We start from the raw sequence: 15,648 nt of genomic DNA, 5'->3' as shown, positions 1-15,648 counted from the left end.
TGTTTTCTTTTTTCATGCATACTGAATAATGAAAAATATGTATTATATAGTAGTACATAAGAAATACTCTCACTGTACAACCCTGGTAACTGATTTGTTTATGTCATGACCCATTTATTCATAGAATGTTTATATTTTGTAACATTAATGTTTAAAATTTATGTAACAACTGCTTTATTTTTCATTTGTTGTATTTATTTTATTGACATCTTGACATTTGATGAATTATGTTTACTTCATGATTGTTTTTGAGCATTCCCAGGAATTTCTTGGCATAATAGTTGCTGGAATCATACACTGGTTTTGACCTTGTCAGTCTTACTGTGGGATAGATGGGTGGGGTGGGGTGGAGTGGGGGGTTTGTTAAGAAGGCGGGGGTGTTCCAAGAGGAGACCTTTTAAGATCGTCTTCATCCATCCTTCAGTCCTTTCCTCACTTTAAGCGGACCGCCTCCTCATCCTTCTTCATCCTCAGCTTCTCCTCTCAAGGTAACTTTGAATTGTTTTGCAACGTCGGCACACAAACTGTCATCTTTTGTTGTGTTTGCAGGGATTACTGCAACTTTTTTACACTCGTATTGACATTTTGTGTCAGCACAATTGAATTGTCTGCGCTTTAACGAGCCAACACATCTGTCAATAAAAGAAATGTCACAGTGATAGACTTTTTATTCATTTTTTTCCAAAGTATCCTGATCCGTCTTCTTTCCAAAGGGCGAGCCAGCAGTAAACAGGGAAGAAAGAGGTAACTCATTTGAAGTTTTGTTTTTTTTTTGTTTTAATGAAAATATTGGTTAAACAGTAGGGCTGGCAAATGATGAATACATTTAATCAGATTAATCACAGTTTTGAAATTAATTCATGAATCATGCAGCAATTTGTACATCTGCATTAAGAGTTGTGCTGTGCTGCCGTGTGGCGTCATAACAGAGAGCAGTGCTTGCTCTGGTGCACATGCGTTAATTACAGACAAAAAATTATGTAATTAATTAGATCAATTAGTTACCACCGTTAACGCATTGTTTTTGACAGGCTTATTCATTAAATAGACAAGTCAGGGAATCATTTTATTATTTAAAGGTGTGTCCTAGTCGTTTTTTTTGTGTGGATTGTGTTGGAATTTGTTGTGTTTTAACATTTTGTTGTGCCCTGTGATTGGCTGGCCACCAGTCCAGGGTGTACCCCGCCTCTCGCCCGAAGACAGCTGGGATAGGCTCCAGCACCCCCCGCGACCCTCGTGAAGAAAAAGCGGTAGAAAATGAATGAATGAATATTGGTTAAACAGTAGGGCTGGCAAATGATGAATACATTTAATCAGATTAATCTCAGTTTTGAAATTAATTAATGAATCATGCAGCAATTTGTACATCTGCATTAAGAGTTGTGCTGTGCTGCCGTGTGGCATCATAACAGAAAGCAGTGCTTGCTCTGGTGCACATGCGTTAATTACAGACAAAAAATTATGTAATTAATTAGATCAATTAGTTACCACCGTTAGCGCATTTAACATTTTGTTCCAAATTATTTTTTAATAACGTTGTTTGTTTTTAAACACTAATTTAGTACCATTGAAAATGACTGAGGGCCGCACGGCGGTCGAGTGGTTAGCGCACAGACCTCACAGCTAGGAGACCCGAGTTCAATTTCACCCTCGACCATCTCTGTGTGGAGTTTGCATGTTCTCCCCGTGCATGCGTGGGTTTTCTCCGGGTACTCCGGTTTCCTCCCACATTCCAAAAAAAACATTGCTAGGTTAGGTGCAGACTCTGGAAAATCTAAAAAGCTTTGTGTGCTGGTTATTGTGTGTAGCTGCTCTATAGGAGTCCACAACTCAATACAAAGCACCCAAAAATGAGCATAATAGGTCCCATTTAAGAGGTTTACAAGTGCAAAACGAAGTTAAGAAGTGTTGATAATAGTACAAATTGTTAGGTAGTGGGTCGAGTGGTTAGCACGCAGACCTCACAGCTAGGAGACCAGGGTTCAATTCCACTCTCGGCCATCTCTGTGTGGAGTTTGCATGTTCTCCCTGTGCATGTGTGGTTTTTTTTCTCCGGGTACTCCGGTTTCCTCCCACATTCCAAAAAAAACATGCTCGGTTAATTGCCGACTCCAAATTGTCCATAGGTATGAATGTGAGTGTGAATGGTTGTTTGTCTATATGTGCCCTGTGATTGGCTGGCCACCAGTCCAGGGTATACCCCGCCTCTCACCCGAAGACAGCTGGGATTGGCTCCAGCACCCCCGCGACCCTTGTGAGGATAAGCGTCAGAAAATGAATGAATTACCACTGGATGTCCATTGGAAACATGCTGGTTGTTTACTACTGTGTACTTCTAGTTTATTTGTGTATTCCTTCAACATCAGAATTTCTTTAAAACTACATTTCTCCTCCCTCAGATGCAGTGCAACTTCTCAGTGGGACATTTTTCATCACCTTACTGGACCAGAAGTAAGTGTGTGTGTTTATTTCCAAACCTGACACTAAATAAATGCTTGGATTTGTTTTTTAACTTCTTGGCTTCACATTTGGTTTAAAACTGAACCAGATTGGATCTTCATTGTCTGGATTGCACATTTGGGGTACTGTGAACAGAAAGTGTAAAATACAGTAAAAACTCCAATGAACACCTATTCACTTCAATTGTGCAGTCGCTGGGTGTGTGGTCTACAAAAGATAAAAATAACCGCTAGGTTTTCTCACTATCAACGGGTCAAAACGCATTGGTATTAACAGCTGTGGCTGTAGGCAACTTCCTCATCTAGGAACCTACGTATGTATCATTATAATTTTTTGGACCCTTTGCTGAGTTGTGGACTCCTACACGTGATAACCAGCTTTCTAGTTCTTCCAGAATCTGCACCAATTCAGCTGTATTTCTTTGAATTGTGTGGTTCCTGTGAAAACTGTCTGTTTTAATGTATCCCACCCATGGCCCGCTTCCAGTCACGCCCACTCCGCTGTGGTTGGTCACACTCCTGAGTGTGTCCGGTTTGTGTCGCTAACTTCATCGGAGTTGATTTATCTTTTTAAAATGTGGGCTGTACGTGTTGGATCCCGAATCCGATCCGGAAGTAGAGGCTGGACAGTTTGAAGTTACTCAGAAAAATAGGTGTGAATGTGAGTGTGAATGGTTGTTTGTGCCCTGTGATTGGCTGGCCACCAGTCCAGGGTGTACCCTGCCTCTCGCCTGAAGACAGCTGGGATAGGCTCCAGCACCCCCGCGACCCTCGTGAGGAAAAAGCGGTAGAAAATGAATGAATGAATGAATTATATTAATCTATTAATAATTAATTAATTAAGCTGTTTAAAAAAACAAAATTGCCAACTCCATTCATTCATTCATTCATTTTCTACCGCTTATCCTCACAAGGGTCGCAGGGGTGCTGGAGCCTATCCCAGCTATCTTTGGGCGAGAGCCAACTCCAATTATATTATATTATTATTAATGTGAGTGTGAATGGTTGTTTGTCTATAGGTGCCCTGTGATTGGCTGGCCACCAGTCCAGGGTGTACCCCGCCTCTCGCCTGAAGACAGCTGGGATAGGCTCCAGCACCCCCGCGACCCTTGTGAGGATAAGCGGTAGCAAATGAATGAATATAGACAAACAACCGATGGCCGAGGGTGGAATTGAACCCGGGTCTCCTAGCTGTGAAGTCTGCGTGCTAACCACACAACCACCGTGCAGCCGAACAAATGAATGAATGAACAATATTTTCTCATGTCAATCCCCCAGCAGTGTTGTTCCCCGACTGGGCCTACAAGCCATCCTGGTCTCCAGGTTCCAGGCAGGTCCAGCTGTGGCACTTCCTGCTGGAGCTGCTGGGCCGCGGCGAGGGCGGGGCCATCGGCTGGGGAGGTGAGTGGGGCGAGTTTGTCATCCGTGACCCCGAGAGGCTGGCCAGGCTGTGGGGGGAGAGGAAGGGTAAGCCCCACATGAACTACGACAAGCTAAGCCGGGCACTCAGGTAGACGGACAATAATCCTTCAATTTATAGTATGTGAATATGAATGAAGTATGTTCTTAATATGATTGTTCTTCTTCCACGTAGATATTACTACAACAAGCGTATTCTGCACAAGACCAAAGGCAAAAGATTCACGTACAAGTTCAACTTGAGCAAACTCATCCTGGTCAACTACGCGGCTCACCTGCCTCCATCTTGTCATCAGGTTATCATCATCTCATCTCACACACCTGACAGATGCTACTGCGTCTTTAAAAGCACCAATTATTACAATGATTATCATACTTACAAGCAGAATAATACTCATTTTTATATTGTTGAAATATATTAATACGTATATATGCTTTATCTACTGGATGTATTTATTATTGATTTATGATTATACTTGTCATTATGCTTCAATACAAAGTACACTTTTTGTTTTATAAACATTATAAACAGACTGCACGGTGGATGTGTGGTTAGCGCACAGACCTCACAGCTAGGAAACCAGGGTTCAATTCCACCCTCTGCCATCTCTGTGTGGAGTTTACATGTTCTCCCCGTGCATGCATGGGTTTTCTCCGGGTACTCTGGTTTCCTCCGACATTCCAAAAACATGCTAGGTTAATTGGCGACTCCAAATTGTCCATAGGTATGAATGTGAGTGTGAATGGTTGTTTGTCTATATGTGCCCTGTGATTGGCTGGCCACCAGTCCAGGGTGTACCCCGCCTCTCGTTCGGGGACAGCTGGGATAGGCTCCACCTTCCGCGACCCTCGTGAAGATATAAGCGGTAGAAAATGAATGAATGAATGTAAACACATGGGGCTGCATGGCGACTGAGTGATTAGCACGCAGGCCTCACAGCTAGATGACCTGAGTTCAATTCCTCGGCCATCTCTGTGTGGAGTTTGCATGTTCTCCCCGTGCATGCGTGGGTTTTCTCCGGGTATTCCGGTTTCCTCCCACATTCCAAAAACCTGCTAGGTTAATTAGCGACTACAAATTATCCATAGGTATGAATGTGAGTGTGAATGGTTGTTTGTCTATATGTGCCCCGTGATTGGCTGGCCACCAGTCCAGGGTGTACCCCACGTCTTGCCCGAAGACAGCTGGGATAGGCTCCAGCACCCCCGGCGAACGAATGAACGAACATTATAAACATATTTGGATCTTCAGAAGCCCTTGTCCCTGCACTTAATTTATTATTTATTATTTATTATTTATTATTTATTATTTATTATTTATTGTTTATTGTTTATTATTTATTATTTATTATTTATTATTTATTATTTATTATTTATTATTTATTATTTATTATTTATTATTTATTATTTATTATTTATTATTTATTATTTATTATGATTAATTAATCAATTATTAAATAAATAAAATTCCTTCAAAAAAAGAATAATAATGGGATTTTCTTTAGATGCTTTACCACCCCTCACCAAAATGTATAAAATATGTATAAAAATATGAACTAACAACTTTTTAAATGTGAATTTTTTAAATGCAACTTTTGTGTTGATGTTCATTAGAAATGAAACTCTTGATATACGTTTCAATTTGAATCTGTAGAAAAAATATCGATATTTTTAAAACCCACACACATCTCCATGCATCCACTCATGCATCCTCCAGCTGCTTCAGAGCCGCCATCTTCCCTTCAATCTCCTCTCTAATGAGGGTGGTCTTCCTCTGTGTGGGACCCCTGGATCAGCCATGGACACAGGTAACAAACACGGGTAATAACCTTTTTCATACTTTGTGACTAATGGAGGTCTCATTCTGCTCATCACAACAGTGGTCCAGCCCCGGCCTCATCCCCTTTTGCTCCCATGCTGCCTCCCTAATGCCATCCCATCTATGCAGCTTCTCCACAGTCCCTCGCCCTTCATCTCAGGAGGAGCCAGCCTCCCTGGCTTACACCCTATCACCTCCTCTGCCCTCCACGCCAACGAGTGGCTCGGCAAAGGTCATGTGGTGAACTGAGACTTGGACGCTGTTTGCCGGAAGGCAGCAATTGAGAGAAGGGAGGGCTGTGATGGACAGATGGGGAGGAGGGGGGATGTTACTGCAACAGATGGGATGTGAAAAACACTTTTATTTTTGTAGATTGTTGAAATAGTTTCGAGTTTTGTGATTCAATTTAGTGAGACAGATGTTTTGTTTTATTTATGTATGACTTTGTCTTCTGTCAGCACTTCAAGCCACAGTAAGATTGCACTTGTAAACAACAGACGATGTGGCGCTTGCAATAAAGTATTTAACTTACATTACTCTGTTCTGTGTGTGTCGTTTAACTCCCCAGATAAATACATTATGCGCCCGGTGACATTTTATGCCTTTTAAATAAAGTTTTCACTCCGAGACAGCAGGTGGCAGCAGCGCCTTAACTACAGAGATGCGTTAAAGAAAGATGATGACGCTGTCGTTCTTTCAATGTTGAACCACATAAACCCGTACATCAAAAGTAACTTTTTAAATCGTCTTTCATTCTTTGTTAAGATTTATGAATTGTAATTATTAGGACTTGATCGTCTTGTCAGTAAGCATTGATCTTTATGATGTTTTGTTGATTTGTCTAATTTGAATTGTATCGTGCTAAATTTAATGAATAACTACTAGAAGTAATGTCTCCTTAACATTAGTATATTATATTAATGTATAAGCATTAACAAATAGCCTCCCACATTGTGCTGCTGTATGAAAACAGCCAAATTCCTTATATTCACTTTCCCCGTACTACAATCTCCTCACACTATCTCTAGACGATCTTTGAGGAAGCTGTCATTTTGGCGCCGAATATTCCAAGTGGTTCGTCAAACCCCAGCGCGGGAGTTGTGTCTCTTTGGGCTCCTTGTGCGGATGTGTTGTTGTGGATTTATGTACGGTCATAACACATAGAAGCCCCTGTCGCCGCAACCATTCCATCGTCGGTGGAAGGAAGAGTTTGTCTACATCAACATGCAACGCAGCATCGCGTAAGTTAGGGCGGCATGTTCTTTTTTTACGTGCTAGCTTGATTGGAGGGTGTAGTGTTAGCTTGGGGATGCATTGCTTTTTAAGCTAGCTTTCATTTAACAACAAAGGATGTGTTTTGGGGGGAGGTGGAATGTCCTGGAGTTGAGTTTATGGTGCTTGTGGCTGCAGCTGAACTTTTCGTACAAGCTGTGTCTAAGTCGGCTCATGTGGTGCGACATGACGTCTTAGCGCCGTGGGACGGCTCCTCCAAATGCGGCCGACCAGTGTGTCCTCCATTGAGTGGAAGTACATCCCAAGATTCTTTGCGCACTTCCGTCCAGCCTTTAAAAACATGTGTGCAAAACCGGAAGAAGCGTAACAACATATTTACATTATTTAAATGTGACATAATAAATGTGTTTTTTGCAAGATCTGAAATCATTCTAGACTAAGATGCTTATGGCCACGCTTACTTGATATGTTGTTTCAATTTAAAATGACTTTTTAATGTTGTACAGCACTTTCTGCTTACTGTCATTTATTCTTCCAGATCTTTCTTTCAACCCAAAGGGAAGGACAAGGATGTCCAGAAGAAAGCCAGTGATGAATCAGTGAAAAAGTAAGATTTTGTTTACATACTGCAAATTCGGCCTGTTTATTATTGTGGCTTGCAGTGGTGTACAACTGCACTGCCTCCCACTGAGAACTGATTTTATGACACTCATTTTAGTTTTGGCTGCTGGTAATTTGGCTCTATGTGGCCGCACAGAGTACACTGTTCAACTGACTGTATGAGTGGAAAACAGTCAGGAAAGAGTGGAAGCTCTAATTATTTTTACTGTTTAAGTGTGTGTGTGAATACAGTATATTTATATTACTGTGTATGTGTGTGTGTATACAGGATATACATATACACACATATAATATGTGTATCTGGTGACCCCCCCATACCATAAATGACATCTACTATATCAGTGTGCAAAAGGTTATAAAGTTATAAAGTAATGTCTAAAGTTTTGGGACTCACTCACTATACTTATCTGCCAAGCTACTGGTCCAAGGACGCCAAATATTAACCACGTTGACATTTTGTCATTGAAATGCACAAGCAATCAGGTTTGTTTGGAGCTGGTTTTTGCCTCACAGGGAAGCTGCAAGTGCCTGTCACGGTTACAGGGCCTGTGCTAACTTGCTAACGTGCTAAAATATCACTTAACCTTGCTCTTGCTCTTTTCGTTGTGATTTTGAGTAGCTCACCAAGGAATATTTGCTTCGAACGGCGATTCAGCAAGGGATGACTATTACGTTTTATTCAATTTTTTTTAAAGTTTTAACAAAACTAACCACTCTCTTGGTGGGCCGTTCTAATGGTCAGTCAACTGGTGAGTTCGATGGCCGACTGGGGCAAATGTGCAGCAATGTCACAACACAGAAATGCTCCAAAACACGCACATTTGTTCTTCAACAAAGTAAACAATTGTTTTGTTTTTTGCTGTGTATGACGAACTAACTGTGTTTGTGTTTGTGTGGACTGCCAGGCCTGTCAAAAGCCCGCTCAAAATCCAGAATGGCGTCCAGGAAGTGGACTTGTCTGTTAAGAAGGTCATCAAGCGCAGCCGACAGGTTCTGGACAGCGATGACGATGACGCACCGGAAGTGAAAGAGCAAGTAAACGCCAAGAAACAAGAGGATCAACCGGTTGTGAAAACAGCAAAGGTAAGAAAACCAGTTGTTCCGTCTGTACATGCGGCCCTAACCAAGACATTGAAGAATCTTCTTTGCAATTATCAACAGGATGACGTCTTTAAGGCCGTCCCCACCCCGTTGTCTCCCCCGCCATCCTCTGTTACCCCCAAAACCCCGAGCACTCCCCTAACCCCGGCCTCCTCCATATCACCGGGCACCCCCAGAGCCATAGCACCCTCCCCTGGTGGCATCACCAAGCGCAAGACAGGTCAGGAAGCGGCACACAATCACATAACATTTTTTTATTGCATCAAGGCTTTTTGACTTTGTCAGGACACTCTATTTCAACAAAATAAAACCAAAAAATTCATTTTTACAAAATTTTAAAATGGTCTGGTTGAAATTATGACCACTGTATTGTTAGGGTCGGTTATAATAATATGACTATAAAGCAGGGGTCTCAAACTCAATTTACTTGGGGGCCACTGGAGCTACTAGGGTCTGGGTGAGACTGGGCCGCATCAGGTTTTCCAAAAAAAAACCAACACATTTATTCATTCATTCATTTTCTACCGCTTTTCCTCACGAGGGTCGCGGGGGGTGCTGGAGCCTATCCCAGCTGTCTTCGGGCGTAAGGCGGGGTACACCTTAGACTGGTCGCCAGCCAATCACAGGGCATATATAGAGAAACAACCATTCACACTCACATTCATACCTATGGACAATTTGGAGTCGCCAATTAACCTAGCATGTTTTTGGAATGTGGGAGGAAACCGGAGTACCCGGAGAAAACCCACGCATGCACGGGGAGAACATGCAAACTCCACACAGAGATGCCCGAGGGTGGGATTGAACCCTGGTCTCCTAGCTGTGAGGTCTGCGCGCTAACCCCTAGACCACCGTGCCGCCAACACATTTATTAAAAACAAAAAAAAAAAATTAAAAACTTTGCTTTGGTTCCAATTTTCTACAAGAAAAGCTCTGATAAAACATTCCACTGTTCTCAAATATCTTACTTTTTTATTTTTCTCCACAAAATAAGATGAAAAATAAAGAAATCAAGAATAAAGAAAATCAATCAGTAATAGATAAATAAATAAATATAATAATAATAAAATGGCAAATAATAAATTATTACAACATATTGCGCAACTGCAGGGTTTTGAGACACATGCTAACTCGCAAACTAGAGAGCTAGCGACCTAAACGGTAGCCTCCAAGTTATTTCCTTTAAACTTAAAAAGCCAAAAACTTACCACTTCCACATGGAGAGGGCGGATAACTATTAACAGTTATTTAACTTTTAAAATGAACATTAAGCAAACGTAATAATTTTTTCTGGGTACATGATACCATACAGCATCCATATCAAACTTGCGCGGGCCGCACTAACATTAAACTTTCATATCAAGGCGGGGGCCTCAAACTAGTGTCCTGCAGGCCACATTTGGCCCGCGGGCCGCGTATTTGAGACCCCTGCTATAAAGCAATATTTTGAGCCACAACTGAAATCATAAGTGTACAATTAGCCAACACAATGACAACCAGCTCCTCTTCTCATCATGTAAGCTTCAGGGGATTCTCATTTTGACCGCTTTTCCAGTATACCAGCAGAAAAACAATGTCCAGACATGTGAGGTGAATTCACTCATTTGACTGATGGCTGATTTCACATTTACAATTTGGATCATGGAAAGAATGGCAAGAAGTACAGTGAACCAAGATCTGGACCTGTTCTGTTTTTTGATTTCACTTCATACTAAAGTTCTGTTGCTGAAAACAATAACTTTTTCTACCTTTTCTTGACATTAATATATATGGGTCAAAATTCACCCCAACACCATAGATGTTTCTTTAGTGATTAATACTAAAATGAGAAACTAAATAAAACTAATTGATTTAAGAGATATGTTCTATATCCCTCAGTAATAGCCAGGTAACAAAAGAACCTTCAATTTATGAATATGATTCTTTTGAGGTTCATTTGACCATTTTTGGAAATTGAAATGGAGGGGTATAGTGACAAAAAAAGACCTCCATGCCCACACCAAAAGTATTAAAACCAACATTTTCATGGATGAGGAAGCCTAAGAAGGTAACCAAGACATGAGAAGCAAATTTGATGGTAACTTATTGTTTTTAGTGTATTTTATAGCTGATTTAATACATGGGTCAAAACTGACCCGGTTAACATAAGAGATGATACCAGAAAGCTAACACAAGAGGAAGGTTAATGAAAACAGCAGTTCCCAATTGCAACACCTTTTTAGCAATAGTTGCTAAGAGCCATCACATAACCCGGAAGCGAAACTTGGTGATGCAAGTGAAAAAACTCAGCAAACACAAAATTTAGCAATTCCAAAACACTTGTGGACACATTGTAACCTTCACATGCACAATAACAATAAGAAATGAAAACCTTACTGTACAGAGTTTTAAAATGAGTTATGTTGTGACTGATCCAGTGTTTGTATGTATTTTTTAGTAAGAAAGTATTTAAATGTTTATGGTCTTATGACATGAGTCGCAGGCTTAGCCACCGTAGACTGCTTTAAGAAGAAATATTTTATTTTTTTTGGTGCAGATCTGGATAAAGACTCATTTTACAAACACAAGTTATTTTTTGATGGAAGTCTGATCTTCTAAGTAGCACTTGTCGTAAGATAGATAGATAGACTTCCTTTATTGTCATTGCACAATAACACAGCAGTGAAATTGCCAACAAAATGTCGTTGCCTGGCTCCCGTGTAATAATAATAATAATGTGGAGAATAAATAGATGACATGAAATATGAAAAACAATGTACAGCGTAAACAGTAAATTGCACAAATAATTTAAATAATTTAGAATAAATAATAATAATTTAAGGTTTTGCGTGTGCTTGTGGGCAGGTAGAGGGGCTTATTTGGCATTAAGCAGTCTGATGGCCAGGGGGAAGTAGCTGTCTCTAAACCTGGTTGTTCTACAGCGGATGCTGCAGAGCCTTCTCCCCCGACGCCAGGCGAGAAAACAGTCCATGCTGGGGGTGTGTGGGGTCAGAGTAGATCCGATGGGCTCTTGATACGCAGCGGCTGTTTGCGATGTCCTTAATTATTCCTATTTTATATATATATTATTGTTGTCAAAGTATGTCATCTGCAACAGGAAAAAAATTGTCTTTCGCTGTTTTTCCACTGTTGATGATTCTGAGCGCTCCCGATTACATTTGGACCGTGAACATAAAGTAGAATCGTTAAGGTGCCCTAAGTGGAGCGTCTTTTATTTTTAATGGCAGGAAGACAATGTTCACTGCTCGGCGCCAAACTGTTTCCTTCTGATTCCTTCGTTTGACTCGTCCAGTTTGTTGTTTGATGCCTGCTGTGTTTAAGAGTGGCGCGTTGCCACATGCATGAAAACATTCAAGTGATGTTGTTACTGTAATTTGTACATAAATTGTCTTCCGTTAAGTCTCGGGCTCATGTGCGGTTCTTGCATGCTGGAGCTCAGTTATATGAATATGGCTTTGAGATGACTTTACTGTTAATTGCTGTTGCATGGATACTATACAAATGAATTGGTATTATTTTTCATATTTTTCATGACAAAATTGTCCTGGTGCTTATCATGGAGAGGAGAGTACACACTATATAGTCCATAGATTCACTTTTTGTTCTTCGTTCAGCGAGGAAGATGTTCCCCAAGAGGAAGCTTGATGAGAGTAGCAGTGACGGCCAGAAAGACGAGGCCGAAACCAAGAAGCCGGGAGGTCAGCAAAGCAAGCGAGCCCGAGTGGAGGCCAGTGTCGACAACCCAGGTGAGACTTCAGCTCATGACTGCTTTGAGCCTCATTGCACACGTTATTGTTTGTATTTCCTGTTTCATAGTGCTGCGTATCATGACGGACGGGCCAAATATGACTGATACTTTCATTCACTGTACAGCAGGGGTCTCAAACTCAATTAACTTGGGGGCCACTGGAGCTAGGGTCTGGGTGAGACTGGGCCACATCAGGTTTTCCAAGAAAAACAAACCCAAAAAACGCATTTATTAAAAACAGAAAAATATACGTACAAACTTTTTCAGTGCTTTGGTTACGATTTTCTACAATAAAAGCTCTGATAAAACATTCCACTGTTCTCAAATATCTTAATTTTTATTTTTCTACACAAAATAAGATGAAAAATAAATAAACAAATCAAGAATAAAGAAAATCAATCCGTAATAAATAAATATAATAACAATAATAATAATAATAATAAAACAGCATATAATTAAAACTTAAGAAACTACATATAGTTGGTGGGTAGACAAATTATTTTTTTCAGATTAAAATTAACTAAGCATTATTAGAGCCCTGTAGACATGACAAAACACGACTATAGTCACATTTATACTCTTTTTATTTACAACATATTGCGCAACTGCAGGGTCTTGAGACACATGCTAACTCGCAAACTAGAGAGCTAGCGACCTAAACGGTCGCCTTCAAGTTATTTCCTTAAATAGCCAAAAACTTACCACTTCCACACGGATAGGGAGGATAACTATTAGTAGTTATTTAACCTTTAACTTGAACATTAATCAAACATAATAATTTTTTCTGGGTACATGATACCATACAGCATCCATATCAAACTTGCGCGGGCCGCACTAACATTAAACTTTCATATCAAGGCGGGGGCCTCAAACTAGTGTGGCCCGCAGGCCGCGTGTTTGAGATCCCTGGTTTATACACAGTTAAAACAGAGTAAAAGCGGGGCACATCAGTCAGGTATAAAAAGTTAGATATTAAAAACAGATTTAAAGAGGTGGGTTTTTAGTTGTTTTTTGAAGGTGGGAAGGTCAGGGCAAGCACGGAGTGAATGGGGCAGAGTTCCAGAGGGTGGGGGCAGCGATGGAGAAAGCTCTGTCTCCCCAGGTTCGGAGCTTGGTCTTACAGGGGAGTGCCAGGAAATTGGAGTCTGAGGAGCGAAGGGATTGTGTGGAGGGAGCAGGTCTGTGAGATATGGGGGGGTCAGATCGTGGAGGGATCCTGGATGAGATGCCTTGATGGTTTGACCTGCCTGGGACTCTTAACAAGGAAGTTGAATCGTCTGTCAACCTGAGAGAACGCATTTCACGTATATTGGCCTGCACCACATCTGGACAAAAACTTCCACCAATGATCATTTTTAAGCGGATGACAATGCCGAAAGAAACATTCCCAGAAGAAATTGTTGTGAAAGTAAGCAATAAAAGGGTGGATGATGCAAAAAAACGCATTGCTCATTTTGGACAGCATGACGGCCCATATAACAGATTCTGTGAAAGCGGCCATCAAGAGGACAAACACCATTCCAGCTGTGACTCCTGGGGGCACAACAAAGTATTTGCAGCAACTCCACATCAGTGTGAATTGTGCATTCAAAGTGGCACTTGAGTGGGAGTCTTAGATGCAGACCTGCTAGAAATCCTTTACAAAAGCTGGCTGCATGCAAAGAGTAACTGTTGCACAAGTCACATGTCGTTGGATCCTTTATAGCCGCTAAAATAAAGTAGTCCATTCTTATTTTGGAATAAATACCGGAAAAGTAAAATCTAATCTTCTTTAGCTATGTGCAGTGTTGGATTTAAGAGGACATTTTTAAACGTTAGCAACTCAGTAAGAGTATCTAAAGCAGGGGTCTCAAACTCAATTTACTTGGGGGCCACTGGAGCTACGGTCTGGGTGAGACTGGGCCACATCAGGTTTTCCCAAAAAAAACCCAAAACGCATTTATTAAAAACAGAAAAATATACAAACTTTTTCAGTGCTTTGGTTCCGATTTTCTACAATAAAAGCGCTGATAAAACATTCTGCATTCTGCACAAAATAAGATGAAAAATAAATAAACAAATCAAGAATGAAGAAAATCAATTAATCAGTAATAAATAAATATAATAATAATAAAACAGCAAATAATAAAAACTTGAGAAACCACATATAATTGGTGGGTAGACAAATATACTCATTTATACTCTTTTTATTTACAACATATTGCGCAACTGCAGGGTCTTGAGACACATGCTAACTCGCAAACTAGAGAGCTAGCGACCTAAACAGTAGCCTTCAAGTTATTTCCTTTAAACTTAAAAAGCCAAAAACGTACCACTTCCACACGGATAGGGAGGATAACTATTAACAGTTATTTAACCTTTAACATGAATATTAATCAAAGGTAATAATTTTTTGTGGGTACATGATACCATACAGCATCCATATCAAACTTGCGCGGGCCGCACTAACATTAAACTTTCATATCAAGGCGGGGGCCTCAAACTAGTGTCCTGCGGGCCATATTTGGCCCGCGGGCCGCATGTTTGAGACCCCTGATCTATAGGCTTGTTGAAGTATAATGACGTCATGACCTCGCTCCTCTTGTCTAGCATCGCTACGTCTCTCCATCTCTCCATCGCTGCCCCCACACTCTGGAACTCTTTGCCCCATTCACTCCGTGCTTGCCCTGACCTTCCCAGTTTCAAAAAACAACTAAAAACCCACCTCTTTAAATCTGTTATTAATGTCTAACTGTTTATACCTGACTGCTGTGCCCCCCGCCCCGCTTTTACTCATGTTTTAACTGTGTATAAATGAATGAATGTTGTATTTTAACGTATCTTTTACTCTGTTTTTATTCAACTCCATTTTTCTGTAAAGTATCTTTGAGTATTTTGAAAAGCGCTATACAAATAAAATGTATTATTATTATTATTATTATTAAAAAGTGTTTTTCTGTAAGCATTTTTCTGACATTCAACTCTTCATTGAGCCTTACCCCCACTGTGTGCAGGCGAGGTGGAGGAGGACGCCAAGGAAGAAAGCGTCGACAAGGATGTGACCGAGGAGGTGAGGACATGTGACAACGATGAAGCCAGCAGCACTGATGAGAAATTGGAGGAGACCGAAAAGAAAAATGATCCCAAAGAGGGCAGACATGATGACAAAACGGCTGCTGCTGCTGCTGAGGAGCAGGACGAGAAAAAGAAGCCAGAGGAGACCCTAAAAGAGGAGGCCAAGAAAACACCAATCAGCAGCTTCTTTGGTC

General features: G+C 40.9%; 2 protein-coding genes across 2 annotated transcripts in view; both read left to right on the top strand.

Annotated features, from left to right (window-relative positions):
• Positions 1 to 386: 386 nt before the first annotated feature.
• LOC131137639 (ETS translocation variant 3-like protein) lies at positions 387 to 6,147 on the top strand. The gene is made up of 7 exons (XM_058085821.1): positions 387 to 488; positions 688 to 744; positions 2,400 to 2,451; positions 3,738 to 3,969; positions 4,054 to 4,174; positions 5,596 to 5,686; positions 5,759 to 6,147. Exons 3-7 carry the CDS (start codon positions 2,400 to 2,402, stop codon positions 5,944 to 5,946), a joined length of 684 nt encoding a protein of 227 aa, XP_057941804.1. The 5' UTR covers positions 387 to 488; positions 688 to 744; the 3' UTR covers positions 5,947 to 6,147.
• Positions 6,148 to 6,728: 581 nt separating this feature from the next.
• Positions 6,729 to 15,648, top strand: part of lig1 (ligase I, DNA, ATP-dependent) — a 57,980-nt gene continuing 49,060 nt past the window's right edge. The window contains exons 1-6 of the mRNA XM_058086570.1: positions 6,729 to 6,938; positions 7,469 to 7,537; positions 8,457 to 8,634; positions 8,713 to 8,872; positions 12,267 to 12,398; positions 15,394 to 15,645. Coding sequence (XP_057942553.1) covers positions 6,922 to 6,938; positions 7,469 to 7,537; positions 8,457 to 8,634; positions 8,713 to 8,872; positions 12,267 to 12,398; positions 15,394 to 15,645 — 808 coding nt within the window. The 5' untranslated portion in view covers positions 6,729 to 6,921. The remainder of the gene's footprint in view (positions 6,939 to 7,468; positions 7,538 to 8,456; positions 8,635 to 8,712; positions 8,873 to 12,266; positions 12,399 to 15,393; positions 15,646 to 15,648) is intronic.

This window comes from Doryrhamphus excisus, chromosome 1 (assembly GCF_030265055.1).
Source record: "Doryrhamphus excisus isolate RoL2022-K1 chromosome 1, RoL_Dexc_1.0, whole genome shotgun sequence".
NCBI lineage: Eukaryota > Metazoa > Chordata > Actinopteri > Syngnathiformes > Syngnathidae > Doryrhamphus > Doryrhamphus excisus.
This window is presented reverse-complemented; position numbering and strand designations above follow the sequence as displayed.